At 64.3% G+C, this 21,747-nt stretch overlaps 1 protein-coding gene across 10 annotated transcripts in view; it reads right to left on the bottom strand.

Moving 5' to 3' along the window:
- The window catches only part of NFIC (nuclear factor I C), a 63,534-nt gene that overhangs the window by 37,890 nt on the left and 3,897 nt on the right, over nucleotides 1-21,747 (bottom strand). For 6 of the 10 annotated variants that reach the window (XM_045491440.1, XM_045491442.1, XM_045491435.1 and 3 more), the window contains exon 2: nucleotides 9,911-10,442. In XM_045491440.1, the coding sequence (XP_045347396.1) occupies nucleotides 9,911-10,442 (532 nt within the window). Of the gene's footprint in view, nucleotides 1-9,910; nucleotides 10,443-19,307; nucleotides 19,578-21,747 lie in introns of those variants that run through there. The other 4 variants (XM_045491434.1, XM_045491441.1, XM_045491438.1 and 1 more) reach the window with 3 other exon arrangements.

Below are 21,747 nucleotides of genomic sequence, written 5' to 3'. Positions count from 1 at the left end.
GGGATGTGCCCAAGGTCAAACCCAAGGCCTACCGTGCGCCCCCGTCTCCTTGGCCAGGCAGGCCTCCCCAGCCCCAGGCCCTCCGTCTGACTACGTGGGCTTGGGGGTGTCTGGGTGTGGCAGTCCCCCCACAGCCTCCCCGCCTCCCCCCACCCCCGGGAGGCTCAGTTCCTTGGGAGGGGTGTGGCTTGGGGGTGGAGGCGGCCCCTCTCCTTTCTCCTTCCTCTTCTCCCCGGGCACTGGCCCTTTAAGGCAGCAGGCTGCCAGGGCCTGTCCTGGGGTTACCCCAAGGGGCGGGTGTGGTCAGGAACAAGGGGCCCATTCAGCTGCTGCTGCCACCTCCGGGCAGCCCACAGGCTGGCCTGGGTGGGAGGCAGGGAGGAGACTGGCAAAGGCAGGGACTAGGGGTGGGCAGAGTAAGAGACAGGCACTAGGAGAGAGACAGAGAAAGAGAGACAGAGAGACGACACCAGGCCTCTTGGCTGTACCTCCTCCCTGGTTCTCCTGGATCGGGCGTTTGAGGCTGACCCAACCCCCAGCCAGGAGGCAGCCCCCAAAGGTGCTCCTTGATCCAGCTGAACCTGGTGTCCACTCACTAGCACCCAAATCCTGTAATCCCAAAGGACGGATCCCGGGACATTCTGGGGAGGTCCCTGACACACCTCAGATGGCCCCTTCCCAGGGGACCGTGGTGGGCCCTCAGATCTTCCGGACCTGAGTTCGAGTGCTGATGCTAGCTCTTGGCTATGTGACCTCAGGCCAGTGGCTTTAACCTCTCTGGGCCTCAATTTCCCTAACTGCTAAATGCAGCTCACGACAGTCGCTACCTCGGTGGGGTTAGGATGAAGTGAAATGGGGCGGACAGACCCTCACATCTGCCGGGAGTCTAAGAGCCCCCAGGCCGGCCGCAAGTGCCCCAGACGTGCAACCCTGCCTCCCATCCGACGTCACAGCCTCCAATTACAGCCGCTGCCTTCACCCGAGGCCCTGCTAAGCACCCTGCCGGCTGTGGGTAGGAGCTGTCCTGGTGCCCCTCGGCCCGCAGCGGCCTCTGGAAACACATCCAGGGTTCCATGTCCCCGCGACTGACATCGATCTACCGCGGATCAAACGAAGTCTTGATTCTTATTCCCAGGGCTACCTGGTTTCAGGTTCTCACCCCCACGAAACGGGGCCTCCAAGAAGGCAGCCGCTGCCTCTGCCAGTCCGGAGCGGGGGGGGAGCCTCAAAGAAACCAAAATCCGCCTCCTGCCCTCTATAAGCATCGTTTCTGAAATATTCCATTCCGTCACCTGGTCTCAGGACAGACGTACTCGACTGACCTGAGCTTTTCTGCACCTCTGATGAAGAGAATCCTAGAGCCTACCCCTGGGAGTTCTAGGACCCAGCTCAAGAAAACTCCAGAGCCCGTCCTCGGGCATGAAAACACCCAGTGTGAGGAATTCCGGAACCTGCCACCAACGGTCAAGAATATACTTCAAGGGTTTCTTGGATGTCGATGAAATCGACGCTGGGAGAAGCACTGACAGAGTTCACAGGTTTGGAATTCTCATATGCTTGAGAACCCTGGTTGAGATCATGTGAGATCTGTTCCCAGATGCTTGAGAACATCTCCCCTCGAAGACGCCAGAACCCGCCCCGGGGGTCGTAGAACTCAAGTCGTAGAATTCCGGAGCTTGTCCCTCCGTAAGCAAAAACCCATCGTAAAACATTTGGGATCTTGCCTCCAGATACTCAGAAACCCACCCCTGGATGGTCAGGAATACATGTGAGGAATTCTAGATCAAGGGATCGGCTTGAGGGTTTCCAGGAAAGTTTCCTGGACTGTTAAATAACAACCTCGATGGATGTTGAGGGGGGGGCCTGGGTGGCTCAGTCGGTTAAGCATCAGAATCTTGATTTCGGCTCAGGTCACGCTCTCAGGGTGGTGGGTCGAAGCCTCAGGTCGGGCTCTAACGCCGACGGCGTGGAGCCTGCCTGGGATTCTCTCTGTCTCTCTGTCCCTCAGTCTCTCCCTGCTCCAAAGAAATAAATAAACTTAAAAACATTTAGCCAACTTGGGGCGCACTTGAGATCTGCCTTGAAAGTCTCTAGAATTCAGATGCTCTTAGAGCCGAGTTGCCCGCCTGGTCCACGTGTGGCTCTGAGCGGCTGAAACGTGGCTGGTCAGAATCAGGGTGTGAATTTCAAAGACCGAGAAGAAACAGAGTAACGTAAACCATCTCAATACCTTGTCCGCCCTGATATGGGTCAAAATGACAATATTTTGGTTGTCCCGGGTGAAACAGAATATATTGCTAAAACCCACGATCCCTGTACGTTTAGACTTTTAGGTGCGGAGACCAGAGCAAAAAGTTACATTATCTACGCGGCTCACACCGTCTTCTACTGGACGGTGCTGTTCTGAAACCCGCCTCGGAGAACTGGAGAATCGCCCGGGGGCGGGGGGCGCCTGGGTGGCTCAGTCCATCGAGCGTCCGGCTTCTGCTCAGGTCGTGATCTCACAGTTCGTGAGTTCGAGCCCCGCGTCGGGCTCTGTGCTGATGGCTCAGGGCCTGGAGCCTGTTTCGGATTCTGTGTCTCCCTCGCTCTCTGCTCCTCCTCCGCTCATGCTCTGTCTTTCTTTCTCTCTCTCTCAAAAATAAATAAACATTCGAAAAAATTAAAAAAACAAACTGCCTACACAGTAAAGGCCCCTCTGAAGATTCTAGAACTCAGGCCTTGGGAATTCCTAGAACCCCCCTCGTCCCTGCCTTGACCTGTCTTCCCTTGGGGCACAGGATGGGACAGAACAGACCGGAGGAAGGGCCCCTACTGGCTGGGCAGCCGTGGGCAGCGTCCCACCTCTCTCTGGGCCTCAGTTTCCCCATCTGGACAAGACGTGCCGTGTCCCTGTGTGCCCCCTCCCTCATCCTTCACCAGCTCTGGCCATCTGTGACTTCCTGCCCACACCCAGCTGGAGGAAGAGGGGCTGGCCTGGCAGCTGGCTGGCGGGGGGCGGGGGGGGGATGCCAGAGATGTCCCTAGCTGCCCTCAGCCTCCCCTCGGCTCGCTGGGCACAGGGCCAAGGCAGCAACTGCAGCTGCCATGCCGGGGTGGCCACCACAGGTGCACTGCAATGTCTCCCGCTCCCGCTGACGCCGTGGGGACAGGGCACTCGGTGGGCGGCCCCCCGGGAGCCTCCTCACCCCTGCCTCGGTGGGGGTGGACTGCTGGGGGGCGGGCAACAGGGGCGCGAAAGGTCCGTCCGCAAGGGGAGCGCCTCCCCGCCAACTGGGTCCCCCTCCTGAGCGCCCGCCGCGTGCTACGAGGTTTCTTTGTCACAGATTGGACACTCCCTGAGCTCCCTCCGCGGAAGAAACCCAGGCGCAGAGATGGGCGCTAACTTGCCCGGCCGTCGGAAGGCAGAGCTGGGGCCAGGACCACAAGCACGGGGATGCTGATAATCCCTATTTTACGGTACCCTGGTCACTTTTATGAAGCCTTTACCACCAGCTGATGCATACAGAACGCACTTCTGCTTTATTATTATTATTGTTATTATTATTATTATTAACAACAACAGCGAGCCTTTCAATTGGCGTAAAATACACACAACACGAAATTCACCATCTGAACCCTTTCCAAGCACACACAGCTCAGCGGCCTCAGGCACACGCATGCGGTCGTGCAGCCGCCCCCGCCATCCGTCTCCAGAACTTTCCATCTCCCCAGACCGAGACTCTGTCCCCAGGAAGCACGGACTCCCTGCCCCCTGCCCCAGCCCCGGCTCCCACCATCTGCTCTCTGTCTCTGTGACGGGACTCCTCTGGGGACCCCCTGTGCGTGGGGTCACGCAGGACGTGTCCTTCTGTGTCTGGCTTCTGTCACCGCACACAGTGGCCTCCGGGTCCCTCCACGCGGTGGCAGGTGGGAGGACGTCCTTTTTTTTAAAGTTTATTTATTTATTTTGGTGTGGGGGCGGGGAGAGCACACAGGCAAGTGGGGAAGGGGCCAAGAGACAGAGGGAGAGACAGAGAATCCCCAGCAGGGTCCACACCACCAGCCCAGAGCCCGACGAGGGGCTCGAACTCATGAACCGTGAGATCATGACCTCAGCCCAAGGTGGATGCTTAATGGACCGAGCCACCCAGGCGCTCCTGGATGTCCTCACTTTTTCGGGGCGACAGATCGTTTTTGGGTGCTTCCCGTGGGCCCCGCGTTCCGGCACTTGGCAGGCGCTCCGTGACTTTGAGCCTACGGGGCCCAGCAAGGTGGGCACCGTTCTTATCACGCCCATTTGAGAGGGAAGGAAACCGAGGCCTGTGGCCGTGATGTCAACTTCCTGAAGGCCACGACAGGCACGAGCCGTGTGATTTGAACCTGGCTCATCCGGCTACAGAGTGAGTCCCAACTCTCCCCTTGGGCTCCCGGCCTGCGGCGTGAGCGGAACCCTCACCTGCTGGTATCTCTTTGCTGCTGACCAGGAGCCTGGAGGCCTGCCACGGCTATAAATACGCCGTCAGCTGGCGTCTGGGCCTCCCACCCCTGCGGCCACCTTCCCTGCACAGGCAGACGGCCGGTCCACCTGGCCGCCCAGCCCTGGGGGAATCCGGGCTGCCCGGAGCCCCTCACCCCTGCGCCACCCAGACACCTGGAGGGGGCAACGCCACCAGCTGCCAGCGGAGAGCCCGTCTTGGCTCACGGGGCGGGCGGAACGAGGCCCGGGGTCTCAGAGCGGGCCGGAGGTCTCTCCCACTGTCCCCTGGGGCTGGAGAGAGGGTTCAGGAGAGGACTGAGCGATTATCTGGTGCCTCCCATCTGCTTCCGGGGGATCGCCGACTCTGGTCCCCAAAGCGGCCGACACCATTTTTAGGCTTCCCATTTACAGATGGAAAAACCAAGGCTCGGGGCGCCTGGGTGGCGCAGTCGGTTAAGCGTCCGACTTCAGCCAGGTCACGATCTCGCGGTCCGGGAGTTCGAGCCCCGCGTCGGGCTCTGGGCTGATGGCTCAGAGCCTGGAGCCTGTTTCCGATTCTGTGTCTCCCTCTCTCTCTGCCCCTCCCCCGTTCATGCTCTGTCTCTCTCTGTCCCCCCAAAAAAAATAAATAAATAAACGTTGAAAAACCAAGCCTCGAGAGGAGAATGCACTTCGCGCGGCCTGAAGCAAGCCCGGGCGCCAACTGTGAACGTCACGTGGACAAATGGGTGCCCTCACGCGCCCTCCTGCCCGCCTTTCGTCTCCCAAGGGCCCCGTGCTGGGCCGAGATTAACGGGGCGGAGGAGGCAGGGGGAGCCTCAGTCATGGCCTGGCCTGCTCCTCTCTGTATCCCACAAGGCCCCACCTTCCTGCCTTCGGTCCCCCACAACCCCCGACCAGAGAGGGCTAGGTCACACAGCACACCAGGGGCAGGCCCGCGGCTGCCCTGGGCCCCCTTGCTCCAGACCGTCTGAACCCAGGGTGCACGTTGACCCTGGCCCCCAGGCTTGGCCCCGGTAGGCCCTTCGGTACGGTTCACTGCTGGTCGTTCATTTATCCACCGTGCATTCAAGCTCCCCCTCTTTCTATCGTCTGCACAACGGGGAGGGTGTGGGTACCACCCGCCAACCTCCAAAGCGGCTTGCGGGCTTTCTTCCTTTAGGGGTTTCAGGCACTCAGGATCCTGTAGGTTCTAGCTCGGCTCTGCCTCTTAGGAGCTGTGTGACCTCGGGTGAGTGGCTGACGGTCTCTGGGCCGGCTTCCTCGCCTGAGACCTACCAGAAGGTAACCGCGCCCCCCCCCCCCCCCCCCAGCAGGGCGGTGGCGAGAATCGAACGAGGGACCACGTGGGATGAGCTGAGACCCAGCCCGCAGCGGGCGCTCCGTACGTGTTCGCACTGCTTTACCTCTGTGGTTATCACGGCTCCCCACTTCCCTCCGGGAGGGGCTGGGGACCCCCTCGATTCTCCTGCCGCTCCCTGGGCCGCCCCGGGGCGCCCCTCCAGCAGCCGCAAAGCTCCCCGAGCCGGCCCCTGCCCACAGCGCCATCCCGGGAGGTTGGCACCACACAAGGCGGGAACGAGGAGCCGGCCCCGCGTCAGCAGATGGGCACCATCTGGGCTGGCCGCTCGGGGCGGGCTGGCAGCTGCCGGAGCGGGCGGGCCTGGCAACCCCTCCCCCGCCCGGCCCTGGCACGGGGCCCGCCCGCGCCTCAGGTTTCTCAGGCCGCCAGAGGGGGCGGGGAGGCCTGGCTGGGCTTCAGGGCTGGGCAGGCGGCTTCCCTCTCTGGGCCTCGGTTCCTCCAGGCTCCCTCCCAAATGCAAGGCAGGTGGAGGAGTGCCGGGCTCCCCCCCCCCCCACTCCTTCCTGGCCTCCCCACCACCCTCCCCACGAAGCCACCACGCAGCAGGCCTCGCCTCCGCCTCTGCCTCCGCCAGTCTCCTCCCCTCCCAGGCCTTCCCGCGCGCCGCTCCTCACGCTTCGGGCCACGCTGGCCTCTGGGCCTTTGCACTGGCTGTGCCCCCGTGCCCGGTGCACTCCCACAAATGCCTCTGTGGCTCCCTTGCTTCCTTCAGGCCTCGATCTCAAAAGCCACCTCTTTGGGGCCGCCCTCCCTCCTCGGCCTGGAGTGCCCCCCTCCCCACCCGTCTCCACACCCTGCCCTGCTTTGTTTCTATTCACTCAACCGTGAATTGCCAGCTTCCGGGTCCCCTGCGCAGTGTACCCACTCAGCGGGCAGCCCCCCGGGTCCTCAGGTGAGGCTCACATCGCCCGCTCATCATGGTCCCCCAGCTGCCCCCAGGGCACACACTGAGTCCAGCCCCTGGGCTCAGGGCCCCGTGGCCCCAGATGGACAACGGGGCAGCCAGATTTCACCCCAGGAGGTGCCCCGGGCTCTGACCCGCCTGGGAGCCCCAGTGGTGAAAGGGCCTTCTCAGAGCTTATCCCCACCCCTTCGTCCCCCATAATAAAGGTGGGAGCACCCCTGTGAGTCCACCCGACCCCCCAGGAGAGAGGCGGAAGCTGGGGGGTGGGGCTGCACCTGTCCCAGGATAGGGGGACTGAGTGCCAGGCCTCTGTGCCCGTCTGTCTGTCTGGACCTCCAACTGTCTCTGCGTGTGTCTCTCGGTCTTTCTGTCTGTTCCGAGGTGCCCCATCCCCCCCCGCATGCACGCTCCCCGCGGGCCCGGTTGAAGGGGCTGCTGTGCTGCGGCCCAGGCCACAACACTTTCCAGCCCTGAGACCCCAAAGTGGAAGGAGGAGGGCGGCCGGCGGCCATCTGCCTCCGCCGTCAGACCGACAACCTGCGGGACCAAGAACGGAGATTTCGCTGGGGCCCGGGAGGAGCCCGGGGGGCCTGGAGGTGGGAGCCCAGAACACAGGCCCAGCCCGGGGGTGCCAACACGCCGACCGGATGCCCAAGTTGCGCACTGCAGTTTTCCTCTATCTCCCCCACCACCCAGGGGGAAGGGCCGGGCTGTCTTCGAAGAAGCTGCCTACATCCAAATCCCACCTCTGCCCTTTCTCGACCACGTGACCTTGGGCAGGCAGGTCCCTTTTTTGGGGGCCTCTGTTTCCTCATCCTCGACGCGAGAACCACAGTGATCCCTGCCTTGGAGGGCTGCTGAGAGAACGGGAAAGAATCTCTAAGCGCTCAGAAACAATGCCCGGCGGAGAGAGAGAGTGGAGTTCGGAGTTGGGGTTTTGAAGCATACGCAGGAGTTTTCCGTACGCGAAAGACCTTCGGGCAGAGGGAGCATCAGGGGCAAAGGGGCAGAGCTGGCCAGTCGGAACCGCGATGAGGATAGTGGTGGGGGTCACAGGAGTGGCCCGCGGAGCCCTGGTCCCCGGGGCCTGGCACCTCTTCCCGCCCCGCGGGGGGTCGTCTCTGGGCACTTACCACGCGGGCCCAGCGTTCCTACCGGTCAACGACCTTCGAGCTTCCCATTTTAAAGACGAGGAAAGGGGGATGACGGGAGCCTTGACCTTCCCCAGCCCTCGAGCGAAGGGGCAGGCGGGGCTGGCCGGCAAAGGCACGGCCGCCGGACACGAGGGTGTCTGGGGAAGCCTGGAGGCCCGGCCTGCCTGCCTGCCGAGCCGAGCGGGGGAGGGGGCCGGCTGGAGATTGTGCTGACTCCGGCAGAAAACTCGCTTCAAAATTTTATCAGCTCAGCGCGGAGGAGGTGGGGGCAGGGCCAGGCTGCAGGATGGATGTGGGTGGTGTGTGGTGGGAGAGGCCTGGACCCGCGTGGTAATGAGCTCAGCAGCCCCCAAGGCCACCCCTGCCCCCGGCCCCCGGACACACAGGCGCCTCGTCCACCCCTCTGCCTCCGCGACCCTGAAGGCGGCTTCGCTCCCGGCCTCAGTGGGTTTGCTGCTCGTCCGTGGGGGCGGGGCAGGGGGGCGGAGGGGGTCAAGGTCGAGGAACCCAGGTCGAGACTGGGAGGCTGCCCGCATCTCCCGCCCCCACACACCCCCCAGAGACCAGGAGCCCCACAACGTCACCTCATCCTTATACCCTTGCCAGGGGTCGGTGTAGTTGTTCCCCCCCCCCCCCCCCCCGTGCAGAGGAAACACACAGAACGGCGATGTGTGCAAGGTCACGGCCTGAAAAGGGCAGGGCTCTGCGTGGAACCTGGGCGGCCAGGCGCCCGGTCTGCCCCCACCAGACCCCCACGCCGGGCCGCCCCCGGCCTTCCTTCTGTTTCTGGTCGTGCCACGGAGCGTGCTCCCGGGGGGTCTGCCGTGGCTGGGCGTGCAACCTGAGCGTACCCACCGGACCCACTCAGGCGGCCCCCAGGTGCGTGCCCACGTGAGCACCAGGCTCAGCCCCAGGGGGCGGGGGGGCGAGGCATGGGGGGGGGCATGTGACATGTGACCGCTGGGTCCTCCGGGCACGCTGGACTCCATCCACATGAACACATTCCCAGCTGACACCTGCCATGTGGCAGGCCAGTGTTCACAAGCTACATGCGTGACCTGGCGAGTCCCCCGTGGCCTAATCGAGCTAAGGACTCATAACCTCCATGTGACAGACAGGGGAAACTGAGGCCCAGGTTGGACCCACAGCCAGGAAGCAGCAGGGCGACAGAGCCCACGGCCCTGCCAGCCAGGCCCTGCCCTTGGCCACCAGCCCTGCCGGCATCCAGAGGCTGGCCCGCACATCTGGCCTCCGCATCTCTGCCCAGGCCGCCCTCTGGGACGCCCCCACCCTCGGCTCTGTCCAGCCATCCCGCAGAGCTCAGCTCAGCCACACCATTTTGTCCAGGGAGCTGTCGTGGGTCTCCTCGCTCTCACAAACCCTGCTGTCTCCAGGAGGGGCATCCGGCCCCAGAGCCAGCAGACGCCCGGCTAGAAGGGCCGGAGCTGGGGACACAGGAGACCAGCGGACCAGAGAGGGTGGCCACCCAGCCCAAGTCGCACAGCACCCAGTCTCCCACGCGGCACAAAGGCGGGACCTGTCAGGCCTCTGCGGAAGGTCCGAGGGTGGACCAACCAGGATCCACGGCGGGCGACCAGAGCCCTGTCTCCGCTCTCCCCAGAGGGATAAGGTTGTTTCTCTGCCACCCGTCACTCTCCTGTCCTCACCCCTATTCCCAGCAAGGCCTTCTGCTGCCCCTCGGGCCTTCCGGGACAGGATCTAGTCTCCCGCCGTCTCAAGAGCTCGCCTCTCACCTCTAAACCCCCCAGGACACACTGCCTCCTCCCTCAGACCCTCCTTGAACCCTATCTTGTCCCTTCACGACACCTGCGCCTGCCCGCTGCCCCAGCGCGGGCCCACCTACCCCCTCGGACCCTCCCGTGGCCTCTGCCTCCCGTCTGGGGGGCGCACCCGAGCCGCCTCCCCGCTTCGGCCGCGCGCGCGCGCACGCACGCCGCCCCCTGGAGACCCCGGGCGCGCGCGCGCACACGCACGCACGCACGCACGCAGCTCGCGCCCGCCCGCCTCACCTCGCTCGCGCACGAAGTAGGCCAGGTAGAGGTCGAGCTCCTTGACCGCCACGCCGATGTGATGCGGCTGCACGCAGAGCACCGGGTGGCCGCACTGCGCCGCCTTGACCAGGCGCTCGCCGTCGGTGCTCTCCAGCGGGATGCCCTTGAAGAGGATGACCATGACCAGGTCCAGCCGCCACACCTTGTCGGCCTGGCGCAGGCAGTCGATGCGGCGCATCTTGCCCTTCTGGTCGGGGTTGGAGAGCACGCAGCCCGGCGCCTTCTTGCCGGTGATGGCCAGCACGAAGTCCTCGCGGCACTCGGGCCGGATGTCTTTGCGCAGCTTGGCCAGCAGCCGGGACGCCCACTTCTGCTTCACCTCGGCCTTCTCGCCCAGCAGCTCGTCCTTCACCGCGCGCTCCTCGTCCTTCGACATCCGCTTCTCGTGCTTCTTGAAGTACTTGCGTTTCCGCGCCTGCAGGTTGAACCAGGTGTAGGCGAAGGCGCGGACGTGAGGCAGCAGCGCCTCGATGAACGGGTGGAACTCATCCTGCAGGCACGAGAGGCCAGAGGTCAGGAGGCGCCGGGGACCGGGGGCCCACCGCCCAGCCCAGGGGACTGAGGTCTAGGGGCCCCAGGAAGACCCAGGCGCGGGTGGGCAGGGAGCCACCGCGGACCTGGTAACCTCCTGGGGGAAAGTGAAGGCTGGAAGGGGGGGGGGGTGGAGGGGGAGAGAGGACCCGGCAGAAGTGCAGGGGGGACTGGCGTGAACCGGCCCCATTGCCCGAATGGGGAAACTGAGGCTTGGACTATGTGGGAGGCGCAGGGCAAAGCAGGAGTTCATGGAGGGCTGTCTTGAACCCTGGAGGGCCCCCAGAGGCGGATGGGGGCTAACCCATTGTACAGATGGGGAACACTGAGGTCAGGAGAATAAGGACGTTACGGAGCTCTTCTCTGTCCACCAGAAAGGGGGTCGGCAAACCCCAGTTTGGAAGCGCTTTAAAGGACAAGGTGGCGAGTGTTCCGTTCTGTTGCACCTGCTCGACTCTGCACCTAGTGCCAGATCAGCGACACGTCAATGACGGGCGTGACCACGTTCTGATGACACTGTATTTAGGAAGAGAGGTGGCGGGCATTGGGCCCCGGGACCCGTGGTTTGCAAACCCCGGAACCAGAGCGTGCGCTCCCGTGTCTAGACCGGGGCCAAGCATACACCAAGCATACAGTGAGCACTCAATGATTGCAGGAGAGGCCAGGCGCTGAGAATGTCATTTGGTGCTGGTTTTTCAGATGGCCCATCAGCAGAGAAAGCTGACGCCGGGGCGGGCAGGTCTGAGGGCAGCCTCCACTGGCCCTTGGTGCAGATTTAAGAAATGAGGGCTGGGGGTCGTGCCTATAGACCAGCGGTACAGACAAGACCGGCCGAGGTCTAGGGGCCAAGACTAGGGCAACCTAGACGTCAGGGGCCGAGGGAAGGGGGAGGAGCTCCTGTATAGACCCCCCTGGAGGGGTAGGGAAAGCGGAGGCCCAAGAAGGCATGAGATCAGAACACAGTAGAGGAGGGGAGCCCGTCCAAGGAGGTCCAGAGCTGGAGAGAGGAGCCCCTGGAGGCCGGTAAGACCCATTCCACAGACGGAAAGGCTGAGGCCTGGGGAGGCTCTAAGTCCTGGCCAGACCTGTGACTTCAACACCCAACCCCCCCGCCCCCAAGTCATGCCTAACTGGTGTTGCCGGGAGGCCCCAACACCCACTTTACAGACGGGAAGACTGAGGCCCTAAGAGGGGACCTAGTCACGAGGGGCGTGGAACCTACACCCATCTGACTTCCCCATGACAACAGCAGCGGCCCTCGCTGGGTCCCCCGGACCGCAACCGGGGGCCGTGGGAGGCCCAGTCCCCTCCCCTGGGGGTAGGGGTGCTGCCTCTCTTCGTGTTTCATCAAGGGAAACCGAGTCTGCAGAACCTCCCAGACCTGGTTTCTCAGCCTCCAGGAGAAAGGAAGACAAAGGGAAGAAAACCTTGGGCCGTGTGTCTCCACTCTCGCCTGGGCCCGCCAGGCTCCCAGAGGGGGAGCGAGACCTCTTCCTGGCATGTGAGTCCCATTCTCTGCCCAGCTCCCGAGGCCACGCTATTCTGTTATTATTACTGACATTGTTACAACTCTTCTGGCGGCTTACGGTCTTCCAGGGTCCAGGGCGCAGGGGAAGGCCCAAGGCTCCGCTACCCATTGTGTGACGGGAACCAGGGCTCAGGGAGGGCCGGAGACCTGACCCAGGCCCCACAGCGTCTCAGGGCCTGCGCGAGGACCCCGGTGAGGTCCCCGACCCCCCCGGGAGGCAATCGGGCCTTTCTCAGAACAGCCCGGGCCGTGGGGTGCCGGGGGGGTGGGGAAGGGAAACGACCTCAGATTTCACCTATTACCCAGGCTCTGAAAATAGCCTCCCGCCCTCGCCAGGGTGGGGCGGGCCGGGGCTCGGCTTGTGCCAACCCCAGCTCCCCACTCCGATGTCCCCCAAAGCGTGAGTCACCGTGACAGCTGTGGCAGGGACTGGACCTCAGGGCTCTCTTCCGCTGCCCACACCCCCACCCCTGCCCCCACCCCGGCTGACCTGCTGAGGCAGAGGGAGAATGGAGGGGGCCCGTCCTAGGCCGGAGTCTGTCCAACCTCAGCCTGGCTTTTCTGTGCCTGAATGCCACCTGACACGCTGGCCCCAGAGACGGGGAGTGACTCACCCAGGGTCACACAGCCGGTCAGCAGAGCTGGGACCAGAGCCCAGGCTGCCTGGCCAGAGGAGCCGGGGGTGGGGGGGATGGGGATCGGTAGAGGCATAGGTCGCTGCCCCCCGTGGAGGGGACGCCAGGGTGGCAGGAAGCCAAGGCAGTGGTGTTGACCTTGGGCCATGGCCGCCACCCAAATTCTCGCGCTTACTGGGGCAGTGATAAGAGGTAGCTGGGAAGGGGCAGCTGGACTGTCAGCCAGCAGGGACAGACAGACAGGTCGCCAGAACCCTTTTCTCTCTGAACCCCTCCCCTTTCTCTGGGCTCCGCCCCTTCCTGGAGCCCCACCCCCCCTCTGGGTCCACTCTCAGGAGAGGTGCCAGGGAGGTGGGCAGGGGTGGGAGCCCACGTCACCAGTGACCCCAGCTGGGCCTGGAGGAAGGAAGGCAAACAGTCTGTAACTGGGTCATGGGCCTGCTGCCCCAGCGTCCCTTGTCCTCCCCGGGAGGTCAGGCCAGGTGAGAGGCAGGCCCGTCGCCGTCTCTGTCCCACAAGACCTGCCACAAGCCATGCATCTTTCCCAGGCACCTCCCGATGCCCTCGCCGGCTGACCAGGCAAAGGACACGGTCAAGGCAAGCTAGAGGCCGGGAGTCCTCCAGAACTCCTACACATCCCTCAAAGCCTTGTCTCCAGCGCCCCTTCTCCTTCAGGCAGCCTGTCCTGCTCTCCTCGGAGTTTCCCCCAGACCTAGCCTGGACCACACACCAGCCGGGGTTCTCCAAGCCCAGCTCTATTCCCTTCCCTTCCTCCCCCCTCCCCCAAACCTGGGTCCCAGGACCACCGAGCGGACCGTCTGTAAGGGAATGAGGTCGGGTTACAGCGGCCACCTTCTGCGTGACCCAGGAACAAATCACTGCTCCGCTCCGGGCCTCGGTTTCTCGTTCTGTACCGTGGGCAGAATGGGGTGCTGCAGCTGTTGGGGTTTGGGACTCCTGGTAACCAGAGAGGCAATGCTGGGGGGGAAGGGAGCGAGGCCAGGACTTTCCCAGAAACTCCACTTGGCTCACTGGGATTTCCTGGCCAGAAAGGGGAGCAGCATCTGGGAGCTGGACACCTGGGTCCCAGCCCTTGCCGGATGGGTTAGACCATGAACCTCCTATTCACAAACCACAGCTTTTCCAGGAAGGATTCTCTCTCCCTCGTCTACTCGGTGACTCACGAAACGTTACGGCGAATCAGTCTTGCCAGCTCCTGCATGCTTATCCCACACTCTTACGCATCCTTCAAAGCCCCGGTTCCAGTGTCTTTCCCTCCGGGTTGAACCCAGGTTAAGCGGCCAACAGCAGAGCTCGTATTCAAACCCAGGCCCATCTGGCACCAGATGAGTGTTCCTAACCTCAGGTCCTTCCTCCCCTCAAGCTCAGAGCGTCACAGCTTAGGCACAACGCTCATATAACGAGGGAGAGATTCATTTGGTTGTTCAACAAACATTTACCGAGTGCCTACTGTGTGCCAGCTCCGTGCACGGTGCTGTGGACCCAGCAGTGACCTGGGCTCTGTCCTCACCTGGATCCCGATCTGGGGTAGGGATGGATGTTAAAACAAGCCGACAAATACGTAATAAAATGTCAGTTGGAACAGAGTGGCCTGAAAAAATTTCAAGGAGTTTGAGAAGGGCCAGGGGATCCCTTGGGTTGCGGGGTTTTTTGTTTTTTTTGAGCAGGGCGGCGACGGGGGCCGGGTGTGCAGGGTCTAGTGGGCCACTGGGAAGAATTTGGGTATGTACCCTGAGGAGCGGGAACGGAAACTTCCTGCCAAAGTGACCAGGGAGTCTGAACCCTGGATCTCCCGACTTCCCTCTCTGTGCCTTCATGTTCCAGCAGGATGGCCGGGGTGCGGGAGAGACGGATAGGGAGTCGTTTCGGGGGCCGATCACTTCCTGAGCTACCGACAGGGACGATCCTTGCACCCATTTTCCGGATGGAGAGACTGAGGCGCTGAGCACCGAGGCCACCCGCCCACAGCCACGCAGCCAGGGAGGCGCCAAGCTGGGACTCGGACCCGCGTCCCTGTGACTGGGGACCTCCTGACCCCCTCGGCCTCGCTGCTGGGCCCTTCAAGCACGTGGTCTGGCCCCATGGCTGGGTCTCCCCGGAGCACCCTGCGTGCCCGCTCTGAATCCCTTCCCCTGCTCCGTCCCAAGTCACACGCCACCTCGTCTTCGGCCAGAGCGGCAGGCCCCCCAGGACACAGATTTGGTCCCTGTCGTTCACTGCTGTGCCCCCAGCGCCCGGATCCCCGTGGGAGCAACCTCACCCTTAATTACCCCCGCCCCCTGCCCCGTTCACACACCCCAGGCGCGGAAGGATGCTGCTACCCCTCTGGGTTTGGCCAGACTCGGGAAGACCCTGGACAAGGCCCGGCGGGGAGGAAAGACCACGAGAAAAACCCTCGGGGGTCACCGCTGTCCCCATCACCCAGCCCAGGGCCTGGCTCCCTGCCCAGCAAGCAGTGACAGAACAAGGGGAGGGTATGCTGGAAAGGCCTCCCAGATGTTTGATCCAATTACTAGTCTAGCGACCGCCATATTCACAGCCACATTTATTTGGCACCCACTGCATACCAGGCGCTGTGCTAAGGGTGAGGCATCCGAGGGAGGCAGGCCTGCACACCTTCTCTCAGCTGGCGGACCCGTGCGGCCGTTCGTTTATGCAGCAAACCTAAGCACCCACTGTGCGCCGGGCACCTCAGAGGGGACCCGCCTCCCTGAATCCTCAGGCCGCAACGGGCAGCTGAAGCTCACCCTGAACTTCACCGTGAGGACGGGGCACGAAGAGTGAGGTCCCCTGCCCAGAGGCACCCAGCCGGAAGGCCCAGGGCTCAGTGCTGAGCCTCCTGAGCGAGATGTGGAGGCGGATCCGAGGGGCCCTGGGTGTCCCGCTCGGGGAACCCCGTGAGGGCACGTCCGCGGCGAGGCGGGGCCGTGTCTCCGTCGGCGCGGTGTCCGCCCGCGCGTCTGTGCGTCTGTGCGCGTGGCTGCGTGTGGTTCGGTCCCGCGGGGGCCCCTGCACGTTCACCAAGGGGACGCACCTAGGCGAGGTGGCACACGCATGTGTGGGTCGGTGTGAACGCGTGCATTCGTGTGACGGGAGGGCGGGAGGACCCAGGACCTGGTGAGTGTTTTGCGTGCATTTGGTGTGAGACAGGCCAGACGGTTCGGGCTGAGAGAGACAGACAGACAGAGACAGGGAAAGAGAAACAGAGACGGAGGGAGGAGAGAGAGAGAGAGAGAGAGAGAGGGAGAGAGGGAGAGAACGCTGACTCGGCCAGAATCCGGGCTTCGTGATTTACAAGGCGCCTGGCCCTGACGCGCTGAGGCACCTCACCGCCGCCGCAGAGAAGGGAGGGAGGGACGCAGGAGGGAGACAGAGAGCAGCCTGGAGCGAGCTTGTGCTTTCTGCAGGGGCGAAGCAGGGGCCGTCAGACCACGGGGGGCGGGGGGGGGGGGCACCCACAGGGAGCGTCCACCTGCCCAGGCCCGGCTAAGCACCCAAGCAGGAAGCGGCCCCAGGCCCAGCCTTGCCAGCCGTGCTGTGCTGTGCCACCCCGGGCAGTCCCTGGCCCTCTCTGGTCTGGGCTCCTCTGCCAGCCCTGAGGTGCTGGGGGACCCCGACCCCCCCAGAGCCCCCACCAGGCCTAGACGTCACGGATTCCCCATCCCCACCCCACCCCTAGGAGGCACTTCACGTGTCTAGTACACAGATCACAAGTCCCGGCCACCCTCCCAGCCTCAGTCTCCCCGCTGGAGAACCGGCCGTAAGGGGCTGAGAGGGACGGAGGGGCAGAAATGAAGGGAGGAATGAATGAATGAGGGAGGGGCCCTGGCGGCCCGGCTTGGCCGTGGTGGCTGTGGCCGTGGCCTGGGCCCAGCCCCGCGGCCCCGGGGAATCCTGGGCCCTGCAGCCAAGAGGGATTTGGCCCCAAACCCGGAATAACTAACGTGGCGGGCGCTTGGGGCGGAGGGAGGCAGGGAGGGAGGCCCAGAGCGGGGCGAGCGGGAGGCCGGCCTTCCCGCCGGCAGGATTTATGGAAGTAACCGCTCCTCCACAGTTACTCTCGAGAGTAAAAGTGAAAAAGGGCTTGAGTCACCATTGAAACAGGGACGGGGCTCCCAGAATCCTCCAGGGCCGCCGTGGCCACCCCCCCCCTCGGTGGGCAGGGCCGGGGGCGCAGGGGCGCTGGCACGGGTGGCCGCCTCCCCCCGCCCCCCCCCCCCCCCCCCCCACCGCTCCGGCTCCGACAAGGATCCGGGTCGAATCAGCTAAAAGGGAGCTATTTTCGGATGGGCTCAGGTTGTAAAATTAGTCGGGAAAAGGGGAGACATGGAGGCCCAGAGACGGGGAGACACGGGGAGAGACGCACAGAGACAGAGAGGGGAAGAGATGTAAGACGTGGGGAAGGACACATGGGGGACAGAGACAGGGAGAGACACAGAGACACAGGCGGGGGGACAGAGAGACGGGTGGAGGGAAATGATGGTCAGACAGAAACGGGGTGCTGGCGAGGGGCAGCAGGCTGAGTGGGGCGGCCAGGAGTGGGGGTCCTGTGTGGGCGGCCAGGGTCCTTCCGGGAACCCCCAGACCAGGCTGGGTCTGCAGGGACCCCTGAGGATCACACCTGGCTGCGGGGCACCCCTCCTCGGTGGGGGGGACGCAGGAGAGCAGCAGGGGAGGGGGTGCCCCCTGCATTTGGGCCCCTCCCCCTCCCTCCACGGTGGGGGGGCTCTCTCTGTGTCCCCCCCCTGTCGCTTGCACGGGACAGCCTCACATATCCCTCACTGTTGTCTCCACCACCCGGGAACGGCCACCAAGCCAGGCCCCTGAGCACACATGTTCCCGCTCGGGTTCCCACCGCAGCAGCGTGGACGGAGGCCTGTCTCCCGAGGAGTCCTGATGGGGCAGTTCCAGGGCTCGGTGACAAAAGGCGGCCTTCCAACCTCCTCCCCTGGAGTAGCCTCCCTGGCTCGGCCCCCCCCCCCCCCCCCGTGTGGCTCCCGGGAGCTGGGGAGCGTGAGAAGGGCAGAGGGGGCGGGGGCACCCGCAGCCACCCAGGCCACCCCACCAGCCCAGAGACGGGGAGGCCCAAGGTCACACGCAACCCTGACTGCAACCTTAGTTGTTCCCGGGGGGCCGGGGGGGGGGGGACGGTGGTGCAGAGCCTCAGGACAGTGGGGAGGCAGAGGTGGGGCAGCAGGGGCAGCTTCCAGGGACCCCCCTCCCAAAGTTGTTCAGAAAGGGAAACTGAGGCCCGGATAGGGGCAGGGACTTGCCCAAGGTCACTCAGGGGATCATGGGTAGGACAAGCCCGAGACCCTCTCGGCGCCCGCCCTCCCGCTGGCTGACAGGAGCCAGGAACTTCCCAGCGGGGCAAGAAAGATTCTAGCACGAATGAGGGAGACCCCAGGATCCTGAATAGGGCCCCCCCCAGACACTGGCGGTCCCTGGGGCCCAAGCTAGGCATCGACGTGCTCCCCGTAAGGTGCTCCTCAGGGCACCCAGGCTCCCGGTGGACTCCCGCCCCCTAAGTCCTGCACTTTAGGCCGCACTGCCCCTGCCTCCAGAACCTGTCTTAGTCCTCCGGAGAAACTGAGGCCGGAACCCCACTGGCCTGAAGACACATAAGGACACGGGGGGAGCTCAAACGAAGGCAGACCTCGGGAGGCCGTCCCACAGGGAGCTGGAGGAGGAAAGGAGTCCCCCGGGGTGCGGCCCGGGACAGGGGCAGCCGCCCCCTCCCCACGCACCCCCTTGCCGGTCGCACAAGGGCTCAGCCCGGGGCAGTCTGGGAGCGGGGCCAGGGGTGAGAGGCTACGGGAGGGGGGCAGGGGCAGGTGCCGGGCTGGCGAGGGCGTCCGCAGCGCCGCAGTGCCCCGGCCAGACCCCGGAACGCCCGGCCTCCCGGCTCCTCCCGGCGGCGGCGGCGGCTCAACAATCCAGAATCGATGCGGCGAAAATATCAGATCGGTGTCGGGGGGGCGGGGGGGGGGGGGCGCGGGAGACCAAGCCGGGACGTCAGCGCGCCCCCTCCCCCAGCTGCTGGCGCCTCCAACTCCGCGCGCCCCCTCCCCCTCCACGCACACGTGGGCCAATAATGGGGGGAAAGGCGTCCCGGGGCCGGGGTGGCGGGGCACAACCTTGGTGGGGGGGGGGCGGGGGGTTGTCTGGGGAGCACATCCGAGGGCTCCTCTCCTCGACAGAGTGCCCAGTGAGGGGTCCAGCCAGGACCCCTCGATGCCACCTGGAGGCAGGCCGGGTCCGGGGCGGAGGGGTGGGGGTGGGGGGGTCACGCAGAGCCCGCCTTCGGCTCTCGGGGCGAGGGGCGCCCCCAGACCTTCCCGGGTGGAATGGGGGCGCGCGTCCGGCGAGCCCGCTCCCCGAGCCCCGCGTCCGCGTGGGGTGGGGGGGTGGGGGAGAGGCCTGGGCGCCGGGGGGGCGGGGCGGGAGTCCCGGGGGAGGGTCGGGGCGGGGGGGGGGTCCCCCGACCCAGCCCATCCCCCACCGGCCCCCGGCCCCCGGCCCCGCGGCGGGGGCGCCCCGGCGGGGCGGCGGGAGGGACGCGCGCCTTTCGCGTCCCGCCTCCTCGGGCTTCCCGAGTCCGGGGCCAGGCGGCGGGGGGCGCGGGGGGCGCGGGGCGTACCTGGGTCAGGCAGAGCGGGGACGAATACATCCCGGGCGCGGCGGGAGGCGCAGGGCCGGCCGGAGCGGGCGCGCTGAACTTACTGAGTCATTTTTCCAAACCCCCCCCCGCGGCCGCGGCCGGCGCGCTCCTCGCCGCCTCCTCCCTCGGTCTCCCTCCTCCCTCCCTCCCGCGCTCGCTCGCTCTCCCTCTCTCTTCCTTTCCTGTCCCCCCTCCCTCTCTCCTCCTCCGTCTCTGTCTCTCCGTGTCTCTGTCTCTCCTCCCTCTGGCAACCTCCCCCCTCCCTCCCCCCAATTTCCCTCCCCTCCCACCCGAACCTCCCACTTCTCAACATCCAACTTTCAAAGAAACGAGGGAAAAAAAGAGCGCGAGCGGGGAAGGAAAGCCGCTCCCCCCCGCCCCCCCCCCCCCGTGCCCCATGAACCCCCATCATTGCTATTATTACGAATTACGAGCCGCCCTGGTCCCCGGCACCGGACCGGGGACCCACCGGCCGCCACGGGTCCCCCAGGACCGCCCACCCGAGCCAAGTGGGGAGGGGGTGCTGGGCTGTTGCTGGACACTTTGGGGCCGGAGGTGGATTTTTAAGACCCCCCCCCCCCCCCCCGAACCCTCCCCGCGCTGGCCGGGAAGTTGGAGAAAAGAGCCAAGTTGGGGGGGGGGGGGAGGGAAAGAATGAAGAAGTGACGTGTGCAAAGGCCCAGCGCCAGCGCGCGTCTTTCCCCTTAAAGATGTACGACCCGGGGTGCATGGCAGGAGAGGGGGTCCCTCGGCACCTCTGCCCCTGCTCCCCTGAGAGCCAGACATGGGCTGCAGTTGCCCGGGCACAGGGGCTTCGCTCCAAGTGACCTCCCTGCGCCTACCAGCCCGAGAAAGTTCCCAGCTCACCCAGAGCCTCCAGGAATCTGCTCTCACCTTACCAGTTAGCACCAAAGGGGAACTGTGGGGGGGGGGGGCGGAGGGGGGGGAGGGGTTGGCATCGCCCATTAGTCTCCTCAACATCCCAGGAGGATGTGTCCAGAAGGTAAGGCTGGCCAGACGGACCCTGGCAGCCTCTTCCCTGGGTGGCTGGTAATTTCTCCTGACACTCCAGCCATGTGCCCATTTCACGGATCTGGAAACTGAGGCACAGTGAGTGGCTTGGAGCCAGACCACCTGGCCTCAGCCCCTACATCCCTAAAGCTCCCTTGTTCTCCTTCTGGAGTAACTGGACACAGACCTGCCCTCCTCCAGTGTCAGCCCCTAGGGCACCTGATGACCATGACCTCAACCCTTCTCCATTCACCCCCTGAATCCTCCCAGCCTCCACGGCTGAAACTCCTATTCCCACTCCACAGACTAGGGCGAGGTGTCGCTCTGCCCCTTGGCGTTGTCCCCTGTAAACTGCACTAACACCGCCCCTCCCCCGTGGGGTCCATGGGCATAAGCATATCGACACTTAGCCTGAACCTGTACCCAATGTGCACCGAAACATTCTTAGAAAGCCTGGTGCTTTTGACTTGTCTCTCCCAGTGTCCTGACTCCAAATGCTACCCTCCAGCCAACTTGGGGCAGCTGTCCCGTGCCCAGGGGCCTGGAAGGTACCAGGAACCCTATTATCGTCCTGTGTAACAGGGGAGGAAACTGAGGCCCAGAGGAAGGAAGCCACTCGCCCAGGGTCCCGGCGCTGGACTAGGAGGGAGGAGGGTTCCTACAGAACGCCTGTTCCCGGGGCCACCGCTGCAGGCGGGCGTCTGTCATGCAAACAAACAGTGCTTAGCACATCATGAGCACTTCGCAAATATTTTACTTAAAAACCCCTTGTGCGGCTGGGGGGGGGGGCGGTGTTAAAACCCCAGGATGAAGGGGGAGGGCAGGCGTCTAGGAATCCGAATGCCAACCTAACATAAAGCAATATTTTATTATTTTAAAATGGCTAGGAACGCATAGAGCCCAGAATCCCCAAGTCACAGACATTTAAAAGTTACACTTGACTTCAGAGCGTCCTCCCAGCTGGCTCCCCTCCTCCCAGCCCTGCCAGCAAGCTGAGCTCCTTTCCAAGGTGAAGTCTGGAGAGCACAAGACTACCCCTCTGGGAACCTCAGTTTCCACATCTGTACAATGGCAGCAGTACGGGACGCATGGAGGAGGGCTGGCAAGATAGGGGTCCTGGGGTTACCTGTGTGACCACCGTTGACGCCATTAGTGGCGGAAGACAGTAGAACCTTCTGCCGGTTCACAGACACCAGCGAACTGTTACATGTCTCTATATTCTGGTTCGGGTCGGAGGGGTCCCGCAGTGCTCCCAGTAGGTCCACAGCAGGCCAGCTACCGTGCAGGGTCGCGGCCAGGTCTGCGTCTCCTGGGGCAGCAGCTAAACTCCCACGTGTCCCTCCGCTTTGCCCTCAGTGAAAAAGGGCGAAGGATAGCAACTACCCTGGTGAGCCAGCAAATGCTTGCC

The sequence above is a fragment of the Leopardus geoffroyi genome, chromosome A2 (assembly GCF_018350155.1).
Source record: "Leopardus geoffroyi isolate Oge1 chromosome A2, O.geoffroyi_Oge1_pat1.0, whole genome shotgun sequence".
In the NCBI taxonomy this organism is placed as follows: Eukaryota; Metazoa; Chordata; class Mammalia; order Carnivora; family Felidae; genus Leopardus; species Leopardus geoffroyi.
Note: the sequence above shows the minus strand (reverse complement) of the source record. Positions and strands in the feature narration are given on the sequence as shown.